The sequence below is a fragment of the Fundulus heteroclitus genome, chromosome 12, assembly GCF_011125445.2.
Source record: "Fundulus heteroclitus isolate FHET01 chromosome 12, MU-UCD_Fhet_4.1, whole genome shotgun sequence".
NCBI lineage: Eukaryota > Metazoa > Chordata > Actinopteri > Cyprinodontiformes > Fundulidae > Fundulus > Fundulus heteroclitus.
In genome coordinates this window covers 18,344,959-18,361,779 of record NC_046372.1, presented here as the reverse complement: position 1 = coordinate 18,361,779, position 16,821 = coordinate 18,344,959, and the positions used below count along the sequence as shown (strand labels likewise).

At 39.5% G+C, this 16,821-nt stretch overlaps 1 protein-coding gene across 1 annotated transcript in view; it reads right to left on the bottom strand.

Moving 5' to 3' along the window:
* srrm4 (serine/arginine repetitive matrix 4) overlaps positions 1 to 16,821 on the bottom strand; it is a 94,808-nt gene that overhangs the window by 20,632 nt on the left and 57,355 nt on the right. Inside the window, exon 2 of the mRNA XM_036144121.1 lies at positions 7,690 to 7,827. Coding sequence (XP_036000014.1) covers positions 7,690 to 7,827 — 138 coding nt within the window. The remainder of the gene's footprint in view (positions 1 to 7,689; positions 7,828 to 16,821) is intronic.

Below are 16,821 nucleotides of genomic sequence, written 5' to 3'. Positions count from 1 at the left end.
TAGTTTATTTGGGATACAATATGAATTGTGTTTCACACAATTTAAATTGTCTGGGTTTCTATCTGTCTAATGAGATCCACTCAAGGTTTTTTTAAAAATAATAATATTTATTTCTCATTTCAAGTTCATTTCTCTCCATTTCATCCTTAGGGAGCAGTGGGGTGCCAATGTGTGATGGCCGGGGTCCAGCTGGTGGCCAGCCATCACACATTGGGGGCTCAGGGGCTCAGGGGCGTTCTTAGGGAACCAGAGTGGCAGTTTTGGGGATTTGAACCTGGGGGCTCGCAGCCTTCTCAGGAGGCATAACCAAGAATAAAGCATCAAGAGTCTTTATTGTCATTATATAACCATAATGAAATTTAGGTGAGACACCGGCTCAGAAATCATAACACACTGAGACAAATCAAGATATAATGTATATGTATATGTAAATGTAACACACTGACAACAACATATGCAAATAGTCCTTAGCAACAAATGAAATTTAAACGTTCAGCTCATAAAAGAAAGATTGTCACTTTACCAAATTATGTACATTACTGTGCAGTTGCAGAAATGTAACAGACAAACATTCCGAGAGAAGTTAAAAAAAATGTACAAGCTGTACAAAATGTATTAGCAAAAACTAGCAAATAGATATAAGCGTTTGAGAAACGGTGGAAATAATTCTCGATTGAATCAAGAAACTCTGGAACCAGCAGAATGTGTGTAAACATGTAACAGACTATGAACTGGGTTGGTGGTGTATTCGATTCCCAGCAGAGGACGATGGCCTTCACAGCTATGGGAAATAATCTATTTTTAATTATATCAGTATTTGATTTAAAGCAAGAGTCTGCGATTTTCTTTCTGGCAGTTTCCACAAGCTATGTGGCTTGCTGCTGTTGAAGCGGTCCTCAATGCACTGCTTGTCGCTGTGCTTTGCCTTCTGGATGCCCTTTTCAGCTTACTGCTAACTCTGTCTGTCTCCTGATCTGAATACTGCTTCCCGGCTCTTCAGCACGGACCACATGGTGCTGTCCACCCGTGGTTTCTGATTAGGAAACGGAAACATTCTGATTGTCCTTGTGGGTAGGACAACATCAGTGCAGAACTGAAAACAGCACAGATGATGTGTATTCCTCCAAATCGGCACCCTCTCTAAAGGGTAACAAAACCCCAAATTAACTGTTTTTTTTTTTTTTGCCAATAAGCTGTTAGGCATGGTTGTCTTATAGTACTGTCTACATATCCTGATCATTATTTTGACAAATTAGAACATGCGTGTGGAAATCCTACTTTTGTGTCTGAAATCGTCAGTGTGGCGCCCTCCTAGGGTGAAACGGTGGTCATGTGTTTAATTTCGAATCCGTATTGCTATTGGCTCAAAAGTTTTTGTGACGTAGTAGGAGAAACTGATATAAATAGCTGTGCTGCTGTGGAAGTATGGCAAGCCATTTTAACATTTAATAAGTAAGTTTAACTATCCAGAATTACCAATACAAATATCTATAACATCATTTTGACTAGTCTTAATGTCACTGTGACGAGAGGCATTTTTGATTTAAGATGAATAAGTTATAGATGTCTATGTTGACAAACAACATATATATGGCAAAACTGTTCGAATCTAACTGGACAAAAGTTGGAGTTCTGACTAGTCAAAATCCAATTACAGATATTTTGAATAAGAGTTTTGACTGAGCAAAACTATGTGGCAGATATCAGTAATTAACATCCAGTCTAGCAATTAAATGTTAATTGTCTTGCCATAAAAGCTGTCTCACAGGCAGACAGCTGCTGCCTAATCCTGAAACTCGCCTGCTGTCAGAGCAAAGAGAGCGGTGAGATCAACCACTCTTGGTTTCCACAATGCAAATTAGTCTTGCATGAGCAAAGCTGCCGGTGTATTCTAAGAGTTCCTAAGGCTAAGAGAAAAACTTTAGGGGAGCGTGCTTTTTTACTTTCGTACCCCATATTTGTGGAACAGTCTCCTGCTAGATATTCGGAGGGCTAAAGACCAACTTGTTCACCTTATCTTATGTGGCTTAATTGGATCCCCAAAGTTATATTTTATTTTTTGGTGTTTCTTTTTTGTTTTTATGGTTTTATATTTTATGGTTTTTATATTTTTACCTGTTTTTAAACTGTGTTGTTTTATTTATTTTTTTCCACCTACTGTTCCGCTCTTTGTTTAAAAGAGATGTATATAGAAAGTTATTATTATTATTATTAGTAGTAGTAGTAGTAGTGGTATTAGCATTACTATTGTGTCAAATACTTAAATATTCAACACTTCAACAAGGTCTTTTTTCAGCTGTTGCTTTTATTTTCTGTGAAGCATTCTGAAGTGCATAGTGTATGATTTACAAATAAACCTGCTTTTCCTAAAAACCTGCCTAATAATTGCTCATTAGAGCTGACATGCTGTCTTTAGAAGAACCGAGAATCAGTTTAATGTTGGATTTCTCTGCTGAGTTGAGCTGCCGCGATCCAATTAGCGAGAACAATCGAAAGAAAAAGCACTTTTCCCAACAGAGGAACGCTTCTCTCTGGCAACACTTTCTTATTGAGACAACCGGTTTGGAAATTTATGTAGTTAATTAGCCATTAAAAAACATAAATTAATAAAAACACAAACACAACATTAATTGTGCACAATTTGTAAATGCTTTTGGGAAATCTGTGATTCTTCTGCAGCACTTCCCAGAGGCTCACAGCAGTTAGCCTTCCACTCTGCTGACCTTGCAGTCAAAGACATAGGTGGAAAAGGAAAAACTCACATCTTGTAACAAGAAAAATCTGCTATACAAAAGGCAATATGCAGACATATTTCTTTTCACCTTATTATAAAGTAAATCAAGTTTTTCCCTCTGTGGATTGCCATTTTATTTATAAATATTACAGGGACTAACAGGTTTAAGAGACTCTAGAAATGGAGGAAGAAATTGGAAAACTACTGTTTTACCTCTTAGTCGCTCAGAGATTTTGCAAATGACTGTCTATAAGCAACGATGTACGGACTAATGTGTTCTGAACAATAAGGGGAAGGACAAAAGGTAATCCTGTTTGCATTTTCTTATTATTACCATTTATATGTGTTTGTGGGTTTATTGAGAAACTGGAAATGGATCAGGTAGGTTAAAAGTTCAGTTTATTAACTTTAAACAATTTTTTTTCTCATTTAAGTTTCTTAAAACTCTATATTCAGTCATAGTATTAAATATGTGTCATCCGTAATATTCATATACATTCATATTCATAGAGTGACCGCAGACATTTGGGTCGGCATCCAGAGGTTATGGATCTGTTTTTTATGGATATTTTTATTTAATATTTCCTAAAGTAAAGTAATAGTTTACACAATCCGCAATGCTATTTTGTGAGAAATATCACAAACAAATGTGCAGGTGCAGCTTAATGAATTAGAATATTATTGAAACATTTCTTTTTTTTCCCACTAACTTCATTAAGTGAAATACATGGATTAATTACAAACATAGTGATGTTTTCAGGCCTTTATTTATTGTAATTACGGTGATTTTCCACTTAGATCTAATGAGTACAAGGCATTTAGGATTAAACTGTTGCATCTCACTAATAAAAAATGTCTTTAATACAGGGATAAGAGCCAAATGAGAAGTATTAAATGCCTGCTTAAACATCTTTTTATTTTCTTCCAAAATGTACTTTTATTGGCCACATTTTTACATTATAAAACTCCAAGGGAAAAAAAAAAACTTTGAATAATAAGAATAAAATTCTAGCACTTTTTAACAGATATATGAACAAATGTTCTCATGTTGACAAGGATGCCACCAGGAATTATGGGCCTCATGACAAAAAAATTAAAATAATCTAAAAAGCTCATATAAATATATAAAATTTGGGGGCCCCTTATTGTCCTAACCTTTCCCCATTATACAACACCCCTGTATATTGATCTAATTAACAGCTTCACAAATAAATCAAGGCCTTAACTTTTCTAGGCTGTGTTCCAGTTATATGGTGCCTAAAAAAAAAACCCTAAATGTTTTCTTAGCATTTCATTCCACAACTGAAAACAATGAACGGTTGGGTTCTGGACCACCAGTAATGTCTGGGTTGTTGGTAAAAGAGCAGCACATGTGTGACGGGACACCTTAAAACCTTTTGTTTCATCTAATTCACATTTGCATCTTCTTGGCCATACAGGGGACCATTGTTAAGATATAACCCACTGAGTGATGTGACCTAATTTGCTGCCTTCATACCAGGCACAGTAGTTTGTTAAATAGGCTACAGCTGTGACCTGTTAGGAACTTTAAACAAATGGAAAACTGACGACTACGCAAAATCCTATTTGACCCCTCCCGCCCCTTTCTTTTCCCTTACATTCTGTTCTATTAACTTTGAAATGTTTAGGGAGGACAACAAAGGGAGAAGTTTATTATTTTTTTCAAACACATGTTTTTTCAGAGCTACATGGACAAAAAGAAACGCTTCAGATTACGCCTTTCCCTGAGATTATTCCCGTTTGAAGTGTTTGCTGTCGCACATCAAAAAGATAAGGCAAAAACAGCATCACATTTCTTAACAAAAATACATTTTATGATCACAGGAGACATTATAATGTCAACTTCACTAGTCCATATCATAACTAAGAGTGAGACGATCTTTGGCAGGAGTTCACGTTGGCTTCTAGTGTAAACTAGGTATAATGAAATCCTTTAAGTAATATTACAAGATCATGATTGAAAGGAGGTGAAAGGGGAGGTAGAGGGTGTGAGGATTCAAAATGTAGAGGTAAAAGAATTAGGTCCTTTTATACTGTGGCATGTTATATGACTGGGACTGGTTTAGGCATGTCTTTCTCCCAAAATTATTACAATGCCATAATAACGTAGAAAACTGTGTGTTAAATATGATTTTTTACAAAAACAAAACGCAAATAAATCTGGAATATTTATCTTAACGTATCACACGTTCGGTAATTAACTGGTTCTTCCTTAATGAGCATAAAAAAATGAAACTATTCCAGCATCTGCAGCAGGCTTGGTTACTCTTTCCGTGAAAATGACAGCCACAATGTCTGTTTACGCACAGGGACTTGCCGGCAGCCTGTAACAAATAATTTCTGCAACAGTACACGATTTTACAGTGAAATATCCACCATTTCATCCTTTTGAGTTTAATAGAATGTGGGCATAACCGTAAGAGTACAGATCATACTAGGAAATCACAGCGATATGAATGAAATCTTTAGTTCTCATTACAATTGTGCATTACAAAGAAATTAGTTTTCTTCATTTAACCAATCTTACGGAGCGGTGGGCAGCTTTACAGCGCCCGGGAGCAGTCTGAGGCTAATGTCTTGCTCAGGGACCCATAGTGGTAGTATGTGGAGTTCGAACCAGGTACTTGCAGCCTTCTCAGAATGCAAGCATGCTGCTCTAACCACTAGGCCACAACACTACGGCAGTAATAATATGAAGAGTGGAAGAATTAAGAGAATAATTGTAAAGATGATGGGATATTTACACTGCACTGATGAATATAACCACATATTTTGATCTAATGTCTTGATAATAGTTGTACATCATGGGCACAATCAAGACTAATCCTGCATATCATCAGAGACCAAGTTCAGTTGCATCCATAGAGAAAAGAGCTGTTCAAGGAGAATTGTAATTTAGTAGTTTTTAGTAGTTGTTATATAGTATGGGGCTGTGTTTTGGCATGCATGTACAATGTATTTCAGAGTACATTAGTAGTCAAAATGCTGCTTTTCATCTGCAGTGCCTGAACAGAAAGCATATTAAGAGAAAATATTAAACATATGCACACAATTGTTCAACTATGACTTTGCTCCAAGAACTAGTGAGTGATACTGTAAGCAAACACAGAAGAAGTTAGAGTTAAGAATTAGTTAAAAATATCCAAACATCATCATATCAAAACACCGAAATTCAAGCCGGACATGGGTCATGCACAGGTAGAGAATAACAGGCCGGACAAAATCCAGGGGTTGGCACATTAGCCGTGGTATAAATCCAGTCTGTGGTCCAGAAATCAGAAGCTTGGTAGATGTCTGACGACGTCGCTGCAAGGCAGTGAGATCCAATAAACGGTAAGCGTGCATCAAAGGAAAATGCTGAAGATTGACTCATAGAAAAAAGCTTTCAATAATCAGTGCTGCTGTCTGCGGTGAGCAGGTGTGTGGAATGAGCCTGATTACGGGGAGCAGAGAGGCGGGCTCACAGGTGCCGTGAATGAAACCGGTGACAACGGAGCATGTGAGGAGTGGCGGGACGAAGACCTTCAGCCGGCGTCACACTGTGCGCTGAGCTCCGTCCTTTCATTGCTAAATGTGCCGTGCAGCAATCCAAACTGGATCCGTTCATGATCTGATTCTGATTCTGATTCTGCATCTGACTTCCTGTCTGTCTGGCTCATCTGGTTTTTAGAAATTGAGCATTTCGATCCGTATTTCTGACGGACACCGGAGGAGGGTTCTCTGACACAGCTTAATTTTTAATAGCGACATGACGTCTGTAACACACTTTCAAAATTCATGTTTATACTAATTTTAATATAAACATGTCTCATTTCTTTTTGTTGTTTTTTTACTGCACAGTTTATTTGAACTCCAAGCCCCTCACACTGAAATTGTTTCCCTTGTCTTTGCTTTTAGTCTAAAGGTAGTCTTAAAGTGTGAAAAGCGTACATGAAAACACATCAGTCACATTGGTGCAAATCACATAGAATCACACAGAGAAAGGTGTTTATTCCCGCAGTGTTTTACAGCGGAGGCTTTCCAAGAAGTAAGGACCCACTGGGGCCACTTTCAGCCTAAATGGATACACCGCAGAGCTGTTGCATCACACAGGTGAAGGGGACAACAACAAAAAAGGATAAAAAAATATATATATAAAAATATTCTTTTCAAGAAAAAACAAATATTGAAAAAAAAAAAGTTTTTCTCATCTTTCTGAGGTTTTGTCAGATAGCTTTTTGCTCTTCAACCACATAGCGGAGAATTTCATTATCAGAAGCCTGCATGCCTCTGTGTTCTTTGTGTTCACTGTAAAATTTTAATACCAACAGTTGCTGCGGGCTAAAAATTCACCGAGCTTTATATTACGAATGCAACTTCAAATGTGCTTCACATATCTCGATGTTTTCCCCTGCTGTGCTGCTGCAAACGCTTTGAAGCTTTTATATTAATGAAGAGGTTCTTACCCCCGATTAAAACATAAAAAAATAAAATAAAACACATCTGCGAGGATGTGAAGGAGACTTCCAGTTCAAGGTTTCCCTGAACGATATCAGAACGACGGACGGTAAATTTCCACCCCGGCATCTCTCTTTGTCTCCCTCAGGGTCGACCTGATGAGACTTAGCAGATTCCATCCGCCAGAATACAGAGATTAGTTTAGGTTTTTTCTCACTTAGAGTCAGGCCCTGAAGGCATTCGGTAGAAACGCGGAAGTGGTTTATCATAAGCGCTGTGATCTATGAAAGCAAGCCAGAATAACAAAAAACAAACCCCGACCATTCATCACCAGCAGCACGTCGCTCTCATCAAAACTCCTACATCTTTTACACGGATTGATTTCCAAACCATCTTATCTTTTTCCCAGCCCTTTTTGTTTGAGCTTAGGGAACCCTCTTGATGATTTTCGAGGCATTTCATTTTTGCATCAGTGAAAGCTGAAGAGACTAACTCACATCCTGGCCCTGCGGTGGCTGCGGTGTTTACGGCCGCTTCCTTTGATGCAGCCGTTCCTCTCCGCGCCGTCCACCCGCGTGTCAGCAGCTTTCCCATCATCCGTCTGAAGCGGCTGGCAGGAGGCTGTTGTTTCTGAGCTGTGCAGGAAGCAAAGGAAGGAAAAAGGACACAGTTAGATGGAAACATTTTTTTTTTGTTTTTTTTTTTTTTTGCTCTTCAGCAAAAAGTCAACATTTGATTAAATAGTCTAACACACAACAGAGCGGAAGAGGATATAGCAGTGTAGGTGGTTCTCTCTAGTCTACAGGCCGTATGCTTTGTTTCCACCTTTTTCTTCTGCCAGCTAATCCCCAGGAAAAACAGAGGTCTGTAGTTAAGTCAAAGTTCAAAATGTGGTTACATACGTACGTGTTTCAGCTGCCTAGACATTTAAATACTTTAAGTCCCCATTTAGTAGTGACGCATATTATAGCAATATATCACCCTTGTCTTTATCAGGCTTTTCACTCACACACTGTAAGCAACGAAAACAAAAGACATTTGCACGGCTCTTTTTCTTCAGGTGGTAAAGCAACATTACCTGACTCCGCCAGATAGATTTGCTTCGCATATCCATCTGGAAACCTTCCGTTGAAGTAATTTTGGGAAGGGGCGAAAATACTGGTTAGCTGATTGGCCTATGTTGGTGATAGACGGGCCAAATAAACCAATCAGATTCGTCGTCGCTCTGTTACGAGCGACGACGAAAACACAACCACAAGCCAAGCTACTCTTGCTGCTGCAGGTAAAGGCTTGTTAGCTCAGCAAAGAAATACTCTGTAATTCCGATAAAACTTGCTCGATAGCCACACTAACGCTAGTTTCATCGGCTGAAGCCGCCATGTTCTTTAGACTGAACTGTCGCGTCTTCTCGTTGCGTCACACCTCAACCCGCCTCAAAGCCAACGCTGATTGGACGTTCGTTTGGTGAACGGCTCCAAATTTTCTTTAACGGAGGGTAGCCAGACTGATCTGCGAGTGAAACCTTGAAAGCTTGCGAGATCAGGATGGTCTCACGAGGCTAAAAGCAACATCCCATGTCGCACAATATTCCAAATCCAGATGTTCTGTTTCACTTGTTTCTGCTTTTTTTGAGGAGTTTAGGAGGTTCAGTTGATTGCACGGAACAGCAACGCTACCTGGCAGCAAGAAGGTTGTGGGTTTGGATCCCTGACACTAGCTTTTTGTATGGAGTTTGCAAACATTTTGTGGATTTTCTCCCCTTTCCCACAGTGTACATTAGGGTTACAGGTGACCTTAAAAATTGTCCTTACATGTCAGTACCTGCGTGCTCGGGCATCTGTATGCCTCAGGTCTGGTTTACACAATAACCTTCTCTGGTGAAAATTGAACAGCAGCAAATGTTTTCTCTGACAATGGCACAGTTTGAAAAAAGGTTCCAGAGTGTAATGTTTCGAAAACCTCTCCGGTTTCCATTGTGTAAGGGAGAAATGCACCAAACCATCCAAACCATCCGACCTGACGTTCGGATCCGAACATATTTTTTCCTTCACCCACTGACTGCGTAGAGACTCCCTCTACAGGCCACCGTACTCGTGACATTAAGTAAAGCTGCAGTTTCTGCTCCAACAAGGTCAAAGAAAATCTCTGTTTAACTTTCTCATCTGCTTGCTGTACTTCTGAGCTCCTACCATGGGTAAGCTGGAAATTGCATTGCCTTAACCCTACGGTTTGATCTTCTTCCCCAAAGCAGATGTGTTTTACTGTGCCAAAGTGTCTCTGTTCCTGTCTGACTCATGCATTTTTTTGTCAAAATGCTGCATAGCTCCGACTAAAATCATTGTTTGGAGCTAAGCAGCTGCAGCTGACACCCGCGAGCCGGCCTGCCTGGCCCCAATCACTTCTACCAGAACTAATTACCACAACGCGAGGCTCCATCGGATTGGACGAATCAGATGGTTTGGTGTGTTTTGGTCTTAAATTGGAAAAAACTGAATTGTTCTTACAGGGAATCCCTGGCTCATGCTCACTGTGACAGAAATCAGTAGAAATAAATGCACACGGGCACAAGCTTACACCTGCCTAAAATGTTTAAAGCCACAGAAGAAGAAAATACTGCTCTGGCTGCTGACTCTATTGAATATAACCACGGCAATTATTCAAAGTCACCTTAAGCAGCAGTTGAACGTCGTTGTCTGTCCACAGGAAAACTTTATTCTACGCCAAATCAAATATTTATCACTTTATTTGGATTCATAATTATACATATACATATATATATATATATATATATATATATATATATATATATATATATATATATATATATATATATATAGAGAGAGAGAGAGAGAGAGAGAGAGAGAGAGAGAGAGAGTTATATATGTATATATTTATATTATTTTGTGTGGAATGTTGTGTATATATATATATATATATATATATATATATATATATATATATATATATATATATATATATATATATATATATATATAAATGTTTGTATATTTGAATATCTGGATCGTGTAACAAAAGTAATTTCACTCTGGGATTATTAAAGTATGTCTGATTCTGATTCTGATTCTGGTTTATTAGTTTTTGCAGTTTTGTTCAGTGTCAAAGTGGAGCAGGCGTGGGAATTACACCGTTTTCAGGTTTTTACTGCACAGAGATTGTAATTGCGATATTGTCATGTAAACGTTTTGGAAAAACTCCCGTTTTCAATGGATTGTTGTCATGTAAACACAGCCTCAGTGTTGCCCTGTGACGGACTGATAACCTGCCCTGGGACTCGGGGCCACAGTGCAGCCCTGCGAGGATCAAGCAGGTATGGAAAACACATTACAGCTGGGCCAATTATTCCCTACTTCTAAATAATGCCGCAACAACTCGTCCATAAACAATCTTCATCCTCAAATGACTTGATAAGTTGGCGTGATTTGATGTGGGCCTGCAGTCAAAGCCCCGATAAATATTCTCTGTTTTAGTCACGAGAGATTCGAGTGTAATTACAAATTCCCCTCTTCAGCGAGTGGCTCCCGTCTGATTGTAATGAGAAGATAATCAGAGCAAGAGATTAGTCCATCAGCACCGTCTCCTCCACTTCCCGCTGAACCGAGCAGGCAGGAGCCGTCGCTTTCTATCTTCCTCGCCTTCATTTTCGGGGGGTCTCTCGGAGTCAGAGGAAGTGCCCCCTGACAGGGATCTAATAATGTAAAACGGCAGACTGCGTGCTTCGACATGATCGAGAGCGGGAAAGGTGTTAGGGGAGATAAGACAGCCACCAGAAGGATGATTAGTCTGATCAAGGAGGCTGATGAGGAAGACAACCTTTAAACAAACTGGTGATTGGACAAATTTCTCCTTGTGTAGGGCCAAATAAACGTCTGTCCACTCTCTGTCCTCAAAGAGGTCAGAGATGACGCCATGAAAAAGGTGATGACAGAAATAATCAGCAGAGAATCTATAAGTAAGTAGCCAAAGAAATATTTACTGAGAAAAGACTTTGTTTGAAAACTCTCTGATACAATGATAATTATCTGTATGTGTTTGTATGAATCAGCTTTTAATAAAGTACTCTGATAAGAACCTGAAACATTGACCTTAAAGCTTAAGTGTGTTGGATGGAGAGCCATCTGGTGGTATTAATCGGAAATTCTTTGAGTTTAGTCTCATCTAAACAGGAGGGACTCTAGTTTCTTTAATTCAAACAGTTCATTACAAGGTAATAAAATTACATACCTTTTGAAAAGCCACTAATAAATATTGTATTTCATAATATTATTGTCCGGGTGTAATGACACCATTGATAATGGTGGCTAATATTGCAATATAGATTTCAGACAACAGTATCTGCAGATAACCTTTCATCTCATGATTGGAAGAAAAAGAAAAAAAAAACATATTAAACTATATTAAATGGTTTCCAAAGCCAAAGCAAACAATCCATTCATTTTGATTGCAGGTCACACAGGTCCAAAATGTCCAAATGGTCCAACAAGGAAACCCAGACATCTCCTCTACAAAACCCTTTAAGCTTCCTTTGGGGGATCCTAAAGCATCCCAGGACCAGATAGAATATATAGTTTCTCTGAAAAGTTTCTGTTCTAAATCACCAGGTACGACAAGGCCACAAAACCTCCAAAGAGAGGTTGTCTGGACACATCCTAAAGATGATGTGATTTCAAACCTGTGCAATGGAAATTTCATTATCTACCAGCCCAGTCCACAATGGGGGGCCAGGTCTTTCCACAGAGTTTCGCTTGGATTCTAGATTTCTTATTTTATTCTTACAGCAAAATTAAAACTCTCAGTCAATTTGGAGCACCTAACACACAGCGGGTTTGAAAAAAAAAAACACAGTTTGATCATTAGCTGAAGAGGAAAAACAATGAGGGTGGATTTATAGAAGAAATGTGGCAATAATCAGGATTTTACCACAATAATCATGAATATAATGATTTATTCACAAGGACCAACAAGGAAACAAAAACTACATTCAAATCCTGGTGAAGAATCTTTTCTTCTTTCACATCTTTTCTTATACTTCACTTCTGGAAAGACAGTTGGCAAAGCATAATCTCCCTCTGTGAGAATGTAAGGAAATTAACGGGGCTGGACTGGTAGTTAGGCCCACTGAGCATTTACTCAGTGGGCCGCTGCACTTTGGGCAATTTTATTTTCATTTTAACCTAACCCATAAACATTTCCTTTGATCTTTTTTTTTCGACTTTGGACTGGCCCAGTCACACCTCTTAAAGGTATACTATGCAACCGGGGTTGATTTTCCAGCGAGGCTCCCCCCAGAGGGCGAAAGTAAAAGTGCACTGTCGTAAAGATGCTCAGCTGTTCTGGTTCCTCCGTCAAGCCAGGCGCGGTTGTTTTGAGCTTAGCAGACAAGCGAACGCAACGAAAAGTGGAAAAAACGGCAGTACAAACAATGACTAACACAGTGAAGGTATGAACATCAAGCTTCTTGCAGCGCTATCTTGGCGCGGCCGCCACCTCGGCAGTTTTATTATTATTATTTTTTTTTTTATGTTGGCGAGACGCTACCGCCACCGCCTCGCCAAGCCGCCGCCGCCTCCTCGCCGCGGCCGCCGCGGTAGCGTCTCGCCAACATAAAAAAAATAAATAAAATAAATAAAATAATAATAATAATACTCGATATGCTTGCATGTTTATTTGACGTTAACACGCGGTTCTTTGTTGTTGCTTTTGCGCGTGCATATAGTGAATGGCAGGGCAAAAACACATGGAGTTCTCGCCGTAAAGCGAGACTTCTGTGGGTGCGGGCCGAGGGCTCTTGCAATTGCAAGTACGGTATTTCCCCCACAGACCACCAGGGCGGCCGAGAAAACCTTTGTTCGACCTGAAATGACTCATTTAATCATCCAAAACGGTATGGAACACATTAATTAACTGAAAAATGTTGCATAGTATGCCTTTAACCTGCCTTCCTCTCCATCGCACGGTTTCCTCACTTCCCCTTCCTGTCTCCCAGTTCCACTCAGGTTTGTTAAATCAATACGGGTGAACATTGGTTTATTAGTGGTTCCTCAACCATTTATGTCCCCACGCACAGCGACTTGTACAAGAAGCGTATATTGAATATTGTTTTTTGGAGGGCATGGTGCTCGCCAAAAAAGGAAGAACTTTAAGGTTGAGTCTGAAAAAATGTCTGTTTTTTCAAGCATATGCATGGTCTAATATATAAACAGTTGCTGAATGTTTGATAGACTTCCAAAAAGTTACATTTATAAAGCCAAACTTCATAGTTTAGGCCCTGTTGACTAACAATGCACTGAAAACGGGACTTTTGTTCCGTCTCTGTCAACATGCTTACACGACGACATTCTAATTACAATCTTCATTTTGGGGCAGCAGTAGAAAAGTAGCTGTGAAAACGTTGTAAGAAGAAACGTTGGCTGTTGTCCTGAAAATGAAGGGTACAAACGCAACTAAACGGTTCTGTTTTCACCAGAAAACGATGTGATCCAAACAGGGCCTTAGACTCTTCTGCTACCAGTTATTGAATGCAGACATATTTTCCTGTTGTACCAGATATTGTTTAAAATGAGACGTACAGCGTTTTAACTGTGCCTCAAACTAAGGTATGTATGACGTTCAGCTGGTGTTCGGTGTGGCTGAACTCTGTAGCTATAAGCTAAGAGAATACATAAATACACCAAAAGAGTGAGCGCACAAAATATACAGCCAAAGGAAAAAGCAACATGACAAAATGGGAAAATCTACAGGCAGATGCTGCCAAATGTGCAAAAATTACACATATTTGCTGTTGCTTCGACTTCTGCCATAACAGATGTTAAACAGCAGTAGCAATACGAGGACGAAGAAAGAGAGTTGATGACGTTGATGTAAGTTGTAACATTAGCAAAACAGCGAGGGAGGCACTCACCATGACAACAAGAAGATCCTTATGTTTGAGTCTGCATCATCACAAAGCCAAAACTTATTTCCTGACCTTGCTGTCACATGCAGCAAACTGAACTGACAGCCACAACGTTGTCCTGCTAAGACACTGGAAATGCATACATGCAGGACAGCCTGCTGAAATAAAAGGTGGTGAAAATGACCTGATTTAACTCATCAGACATGCTTATTCTATTTTCTCATTTATCATGTACCATGACGTAACAGAGACATAAACTGCGGCTGAAATTAAAAACATCATATACCTGAAACACTTTATTATACAGTTGTGAATAAAGTGAAATCCCTATGCGGTATTTAGATTGTCTTTGGCAGAGAGTTTGTATGTATTTATACAAAACATACTTATTATTATGTTTTAGTTTGAACAAAATGCATTATTTTCATTTAAAAAGGAGAGCGCATTTGGAGTTATTTGGAGTTACAAAAAGCAGTTTTTGCTTTTCTCTTATAAAATTGTTTACCATCTTAATGCCACGCACACATATTTATCTGCACAGTGAAATCTTTTTCCTAGTCCAGCTCGGACTGTTAGCGGAAAACGGTGATTCGACCGACACAAATTAATAATCAAGGTCCTTTCTGAATCACCCCTAGGTGTACGTTTACACATTGTCGTTTGTCCCGCGTGTCTCTGTGTTGCTGCGTGACGGACTAGCGACCTGTCCAGGGTGTCCTCTTCTTCTCGCTCAACGGAGATAGCCATAGGCAAAAAGAAATAATTCAGTTCATTCTGACTAGAATTGATTTCTGATCTAGTTATGAAAACACACATAAAAAAATTCAAATATTCCCCAGCCACATGTTTTCCGGTTGGATGGTTGCTCTCATGAAACTATCACGTTAGTGAAGAAAACAGAGTTTTAAGTGGAACTAGGAGCAAGAATATACAATTTAATCACCTCATAAAGGAGAAGAAAATACGCTATAATTTGGTTTCTCCACATCGGTATGGTTTGCTGCACCACTCATAAATACAATGTGCTCAAAAAAATGTTATCTGAACTATCTTTCCTCCTCACATAATATGTTAGATTTAAACTTGACTGACATACATGTGCTGTCAGAGCTCCCTTTAAAGATAGTGCTCTGTAATATCTGACAGTGTGTTAATCTTTCCTAAACAGTGAAAGAAAAAGAAAAGTGGACCATGTGAAAATAATCATCTAGGAAGCTTTTTTTTATGCCATTTTCCTCCCCTGGATCAGCGCAACAACAAACCGATTTGTTTCCTTTCCATAAAGCAGATTTTTTTCAGCTCCTCGCGATAGCAGCTGGGGCACAGCGACAGAAACGTAAAATCTTTTGCAGTTTACCGTTAAACCTCGCTTCTCTAATGGCAACATCACGTTTTTAATCGAATCTGGAGCGCCTTGTTTGTTCAGCGCGGAGACGTTTAATTATGTTCCAGCCGGTGGAAATAAAAGCAACTTGTGCTTCGTGTGACCGTCTGAACAATAAGCACACCATTATCTCGACATCGAAGGAGAAAAGGAGAAACTTTTTGCTGCGAAAGGCCTGCTTTGTGTAGCTGAATAAAAGTGGAACGTGACCCAAAGCTTTCTCCTTTGACTCGGCTCCTTTCTGCTTCTGCCGTCCCTTCTTTGTTGTCTCTGCGCAGCAGCTGATGACTTCTAAATTAAATCAGTTTAAACAGCAGCCAATGTATGCCCGTTCAATCTGGCCTTTTGACCTTTATAGTCGGAACTTTTCAAGGTATAAACCGTTTTTTATGTCTTTTCAAGGAATCCCTTTTCCGTCTCCTCTCCCTCATCCACTTCCTGCCTGCTCTGCAAAAACGGATCAAAAAACAAGTAAAATGTTCCTTAAAGTTAGTCTATTCGTCCTTGATTTGAGCCAGTAAATAAGATTATCTGCCAATGGAATGAGTATCTTTACACCTAAAATAAGATAATTAGACATCCTGCACTTGAAATGTGAGTTGTTCCAATTTTAAGTGGAAAAATATTATTCCATCGGCAAATAGTCTTATTTACCTGGACAAATCAAGGACAAATACACTAATTTCACATAAATTTTACTTATTTTTAGTTCAGTTTTTGCAGTGTGATTGTGAAGCAGCCAGAGGTTCGGAAGGGGTCAATGCGAAGCACCGAAGAAGCTCATAAAAAAAGAGAATGGAGCGGATTAAATGACAGCCCGCTTGACGAGGAAGAATTATGTGGAGACTAATCCTCGAAAATCCGGCCATGGTTTGTTTACTGCGAAAAACCTCGAAGCAGGTAAGACGTGAGACAGCGGGATCCAGGCAGGCCGAGTCACTCGCTCAGAAAATGCAGACGCAGAAGAAACACGTTGACCCCCTTTCTCTCAGATGATGAGTCACGCCTTACGAGCAAACGTCCCTCTGTGACGAGAAATGCTTTGGGACAAAAAAAAGAAGAAGCGATCGTCCTGTCACTTCCTCATGTTCCGGCCTTTGTCAGAAGGGCAGAGTCGACCTCCTCCCAGCGCGAGGATCCTCTCGGCTGATGGCGACAGATGGCTGGAAGACATGACGCACACGGGGCAGCGAGAACGGGATTTTTTTTTTATCACTTTTTTTGTCAAATATATTCATGCAATTTCCACTTCTCACGAGAACGTGCGATGTTCTTTTGGTGCAGGAATCAAGAGGAGGAGGTTGGACATGGGTGGCAGAGACACGCTTACAG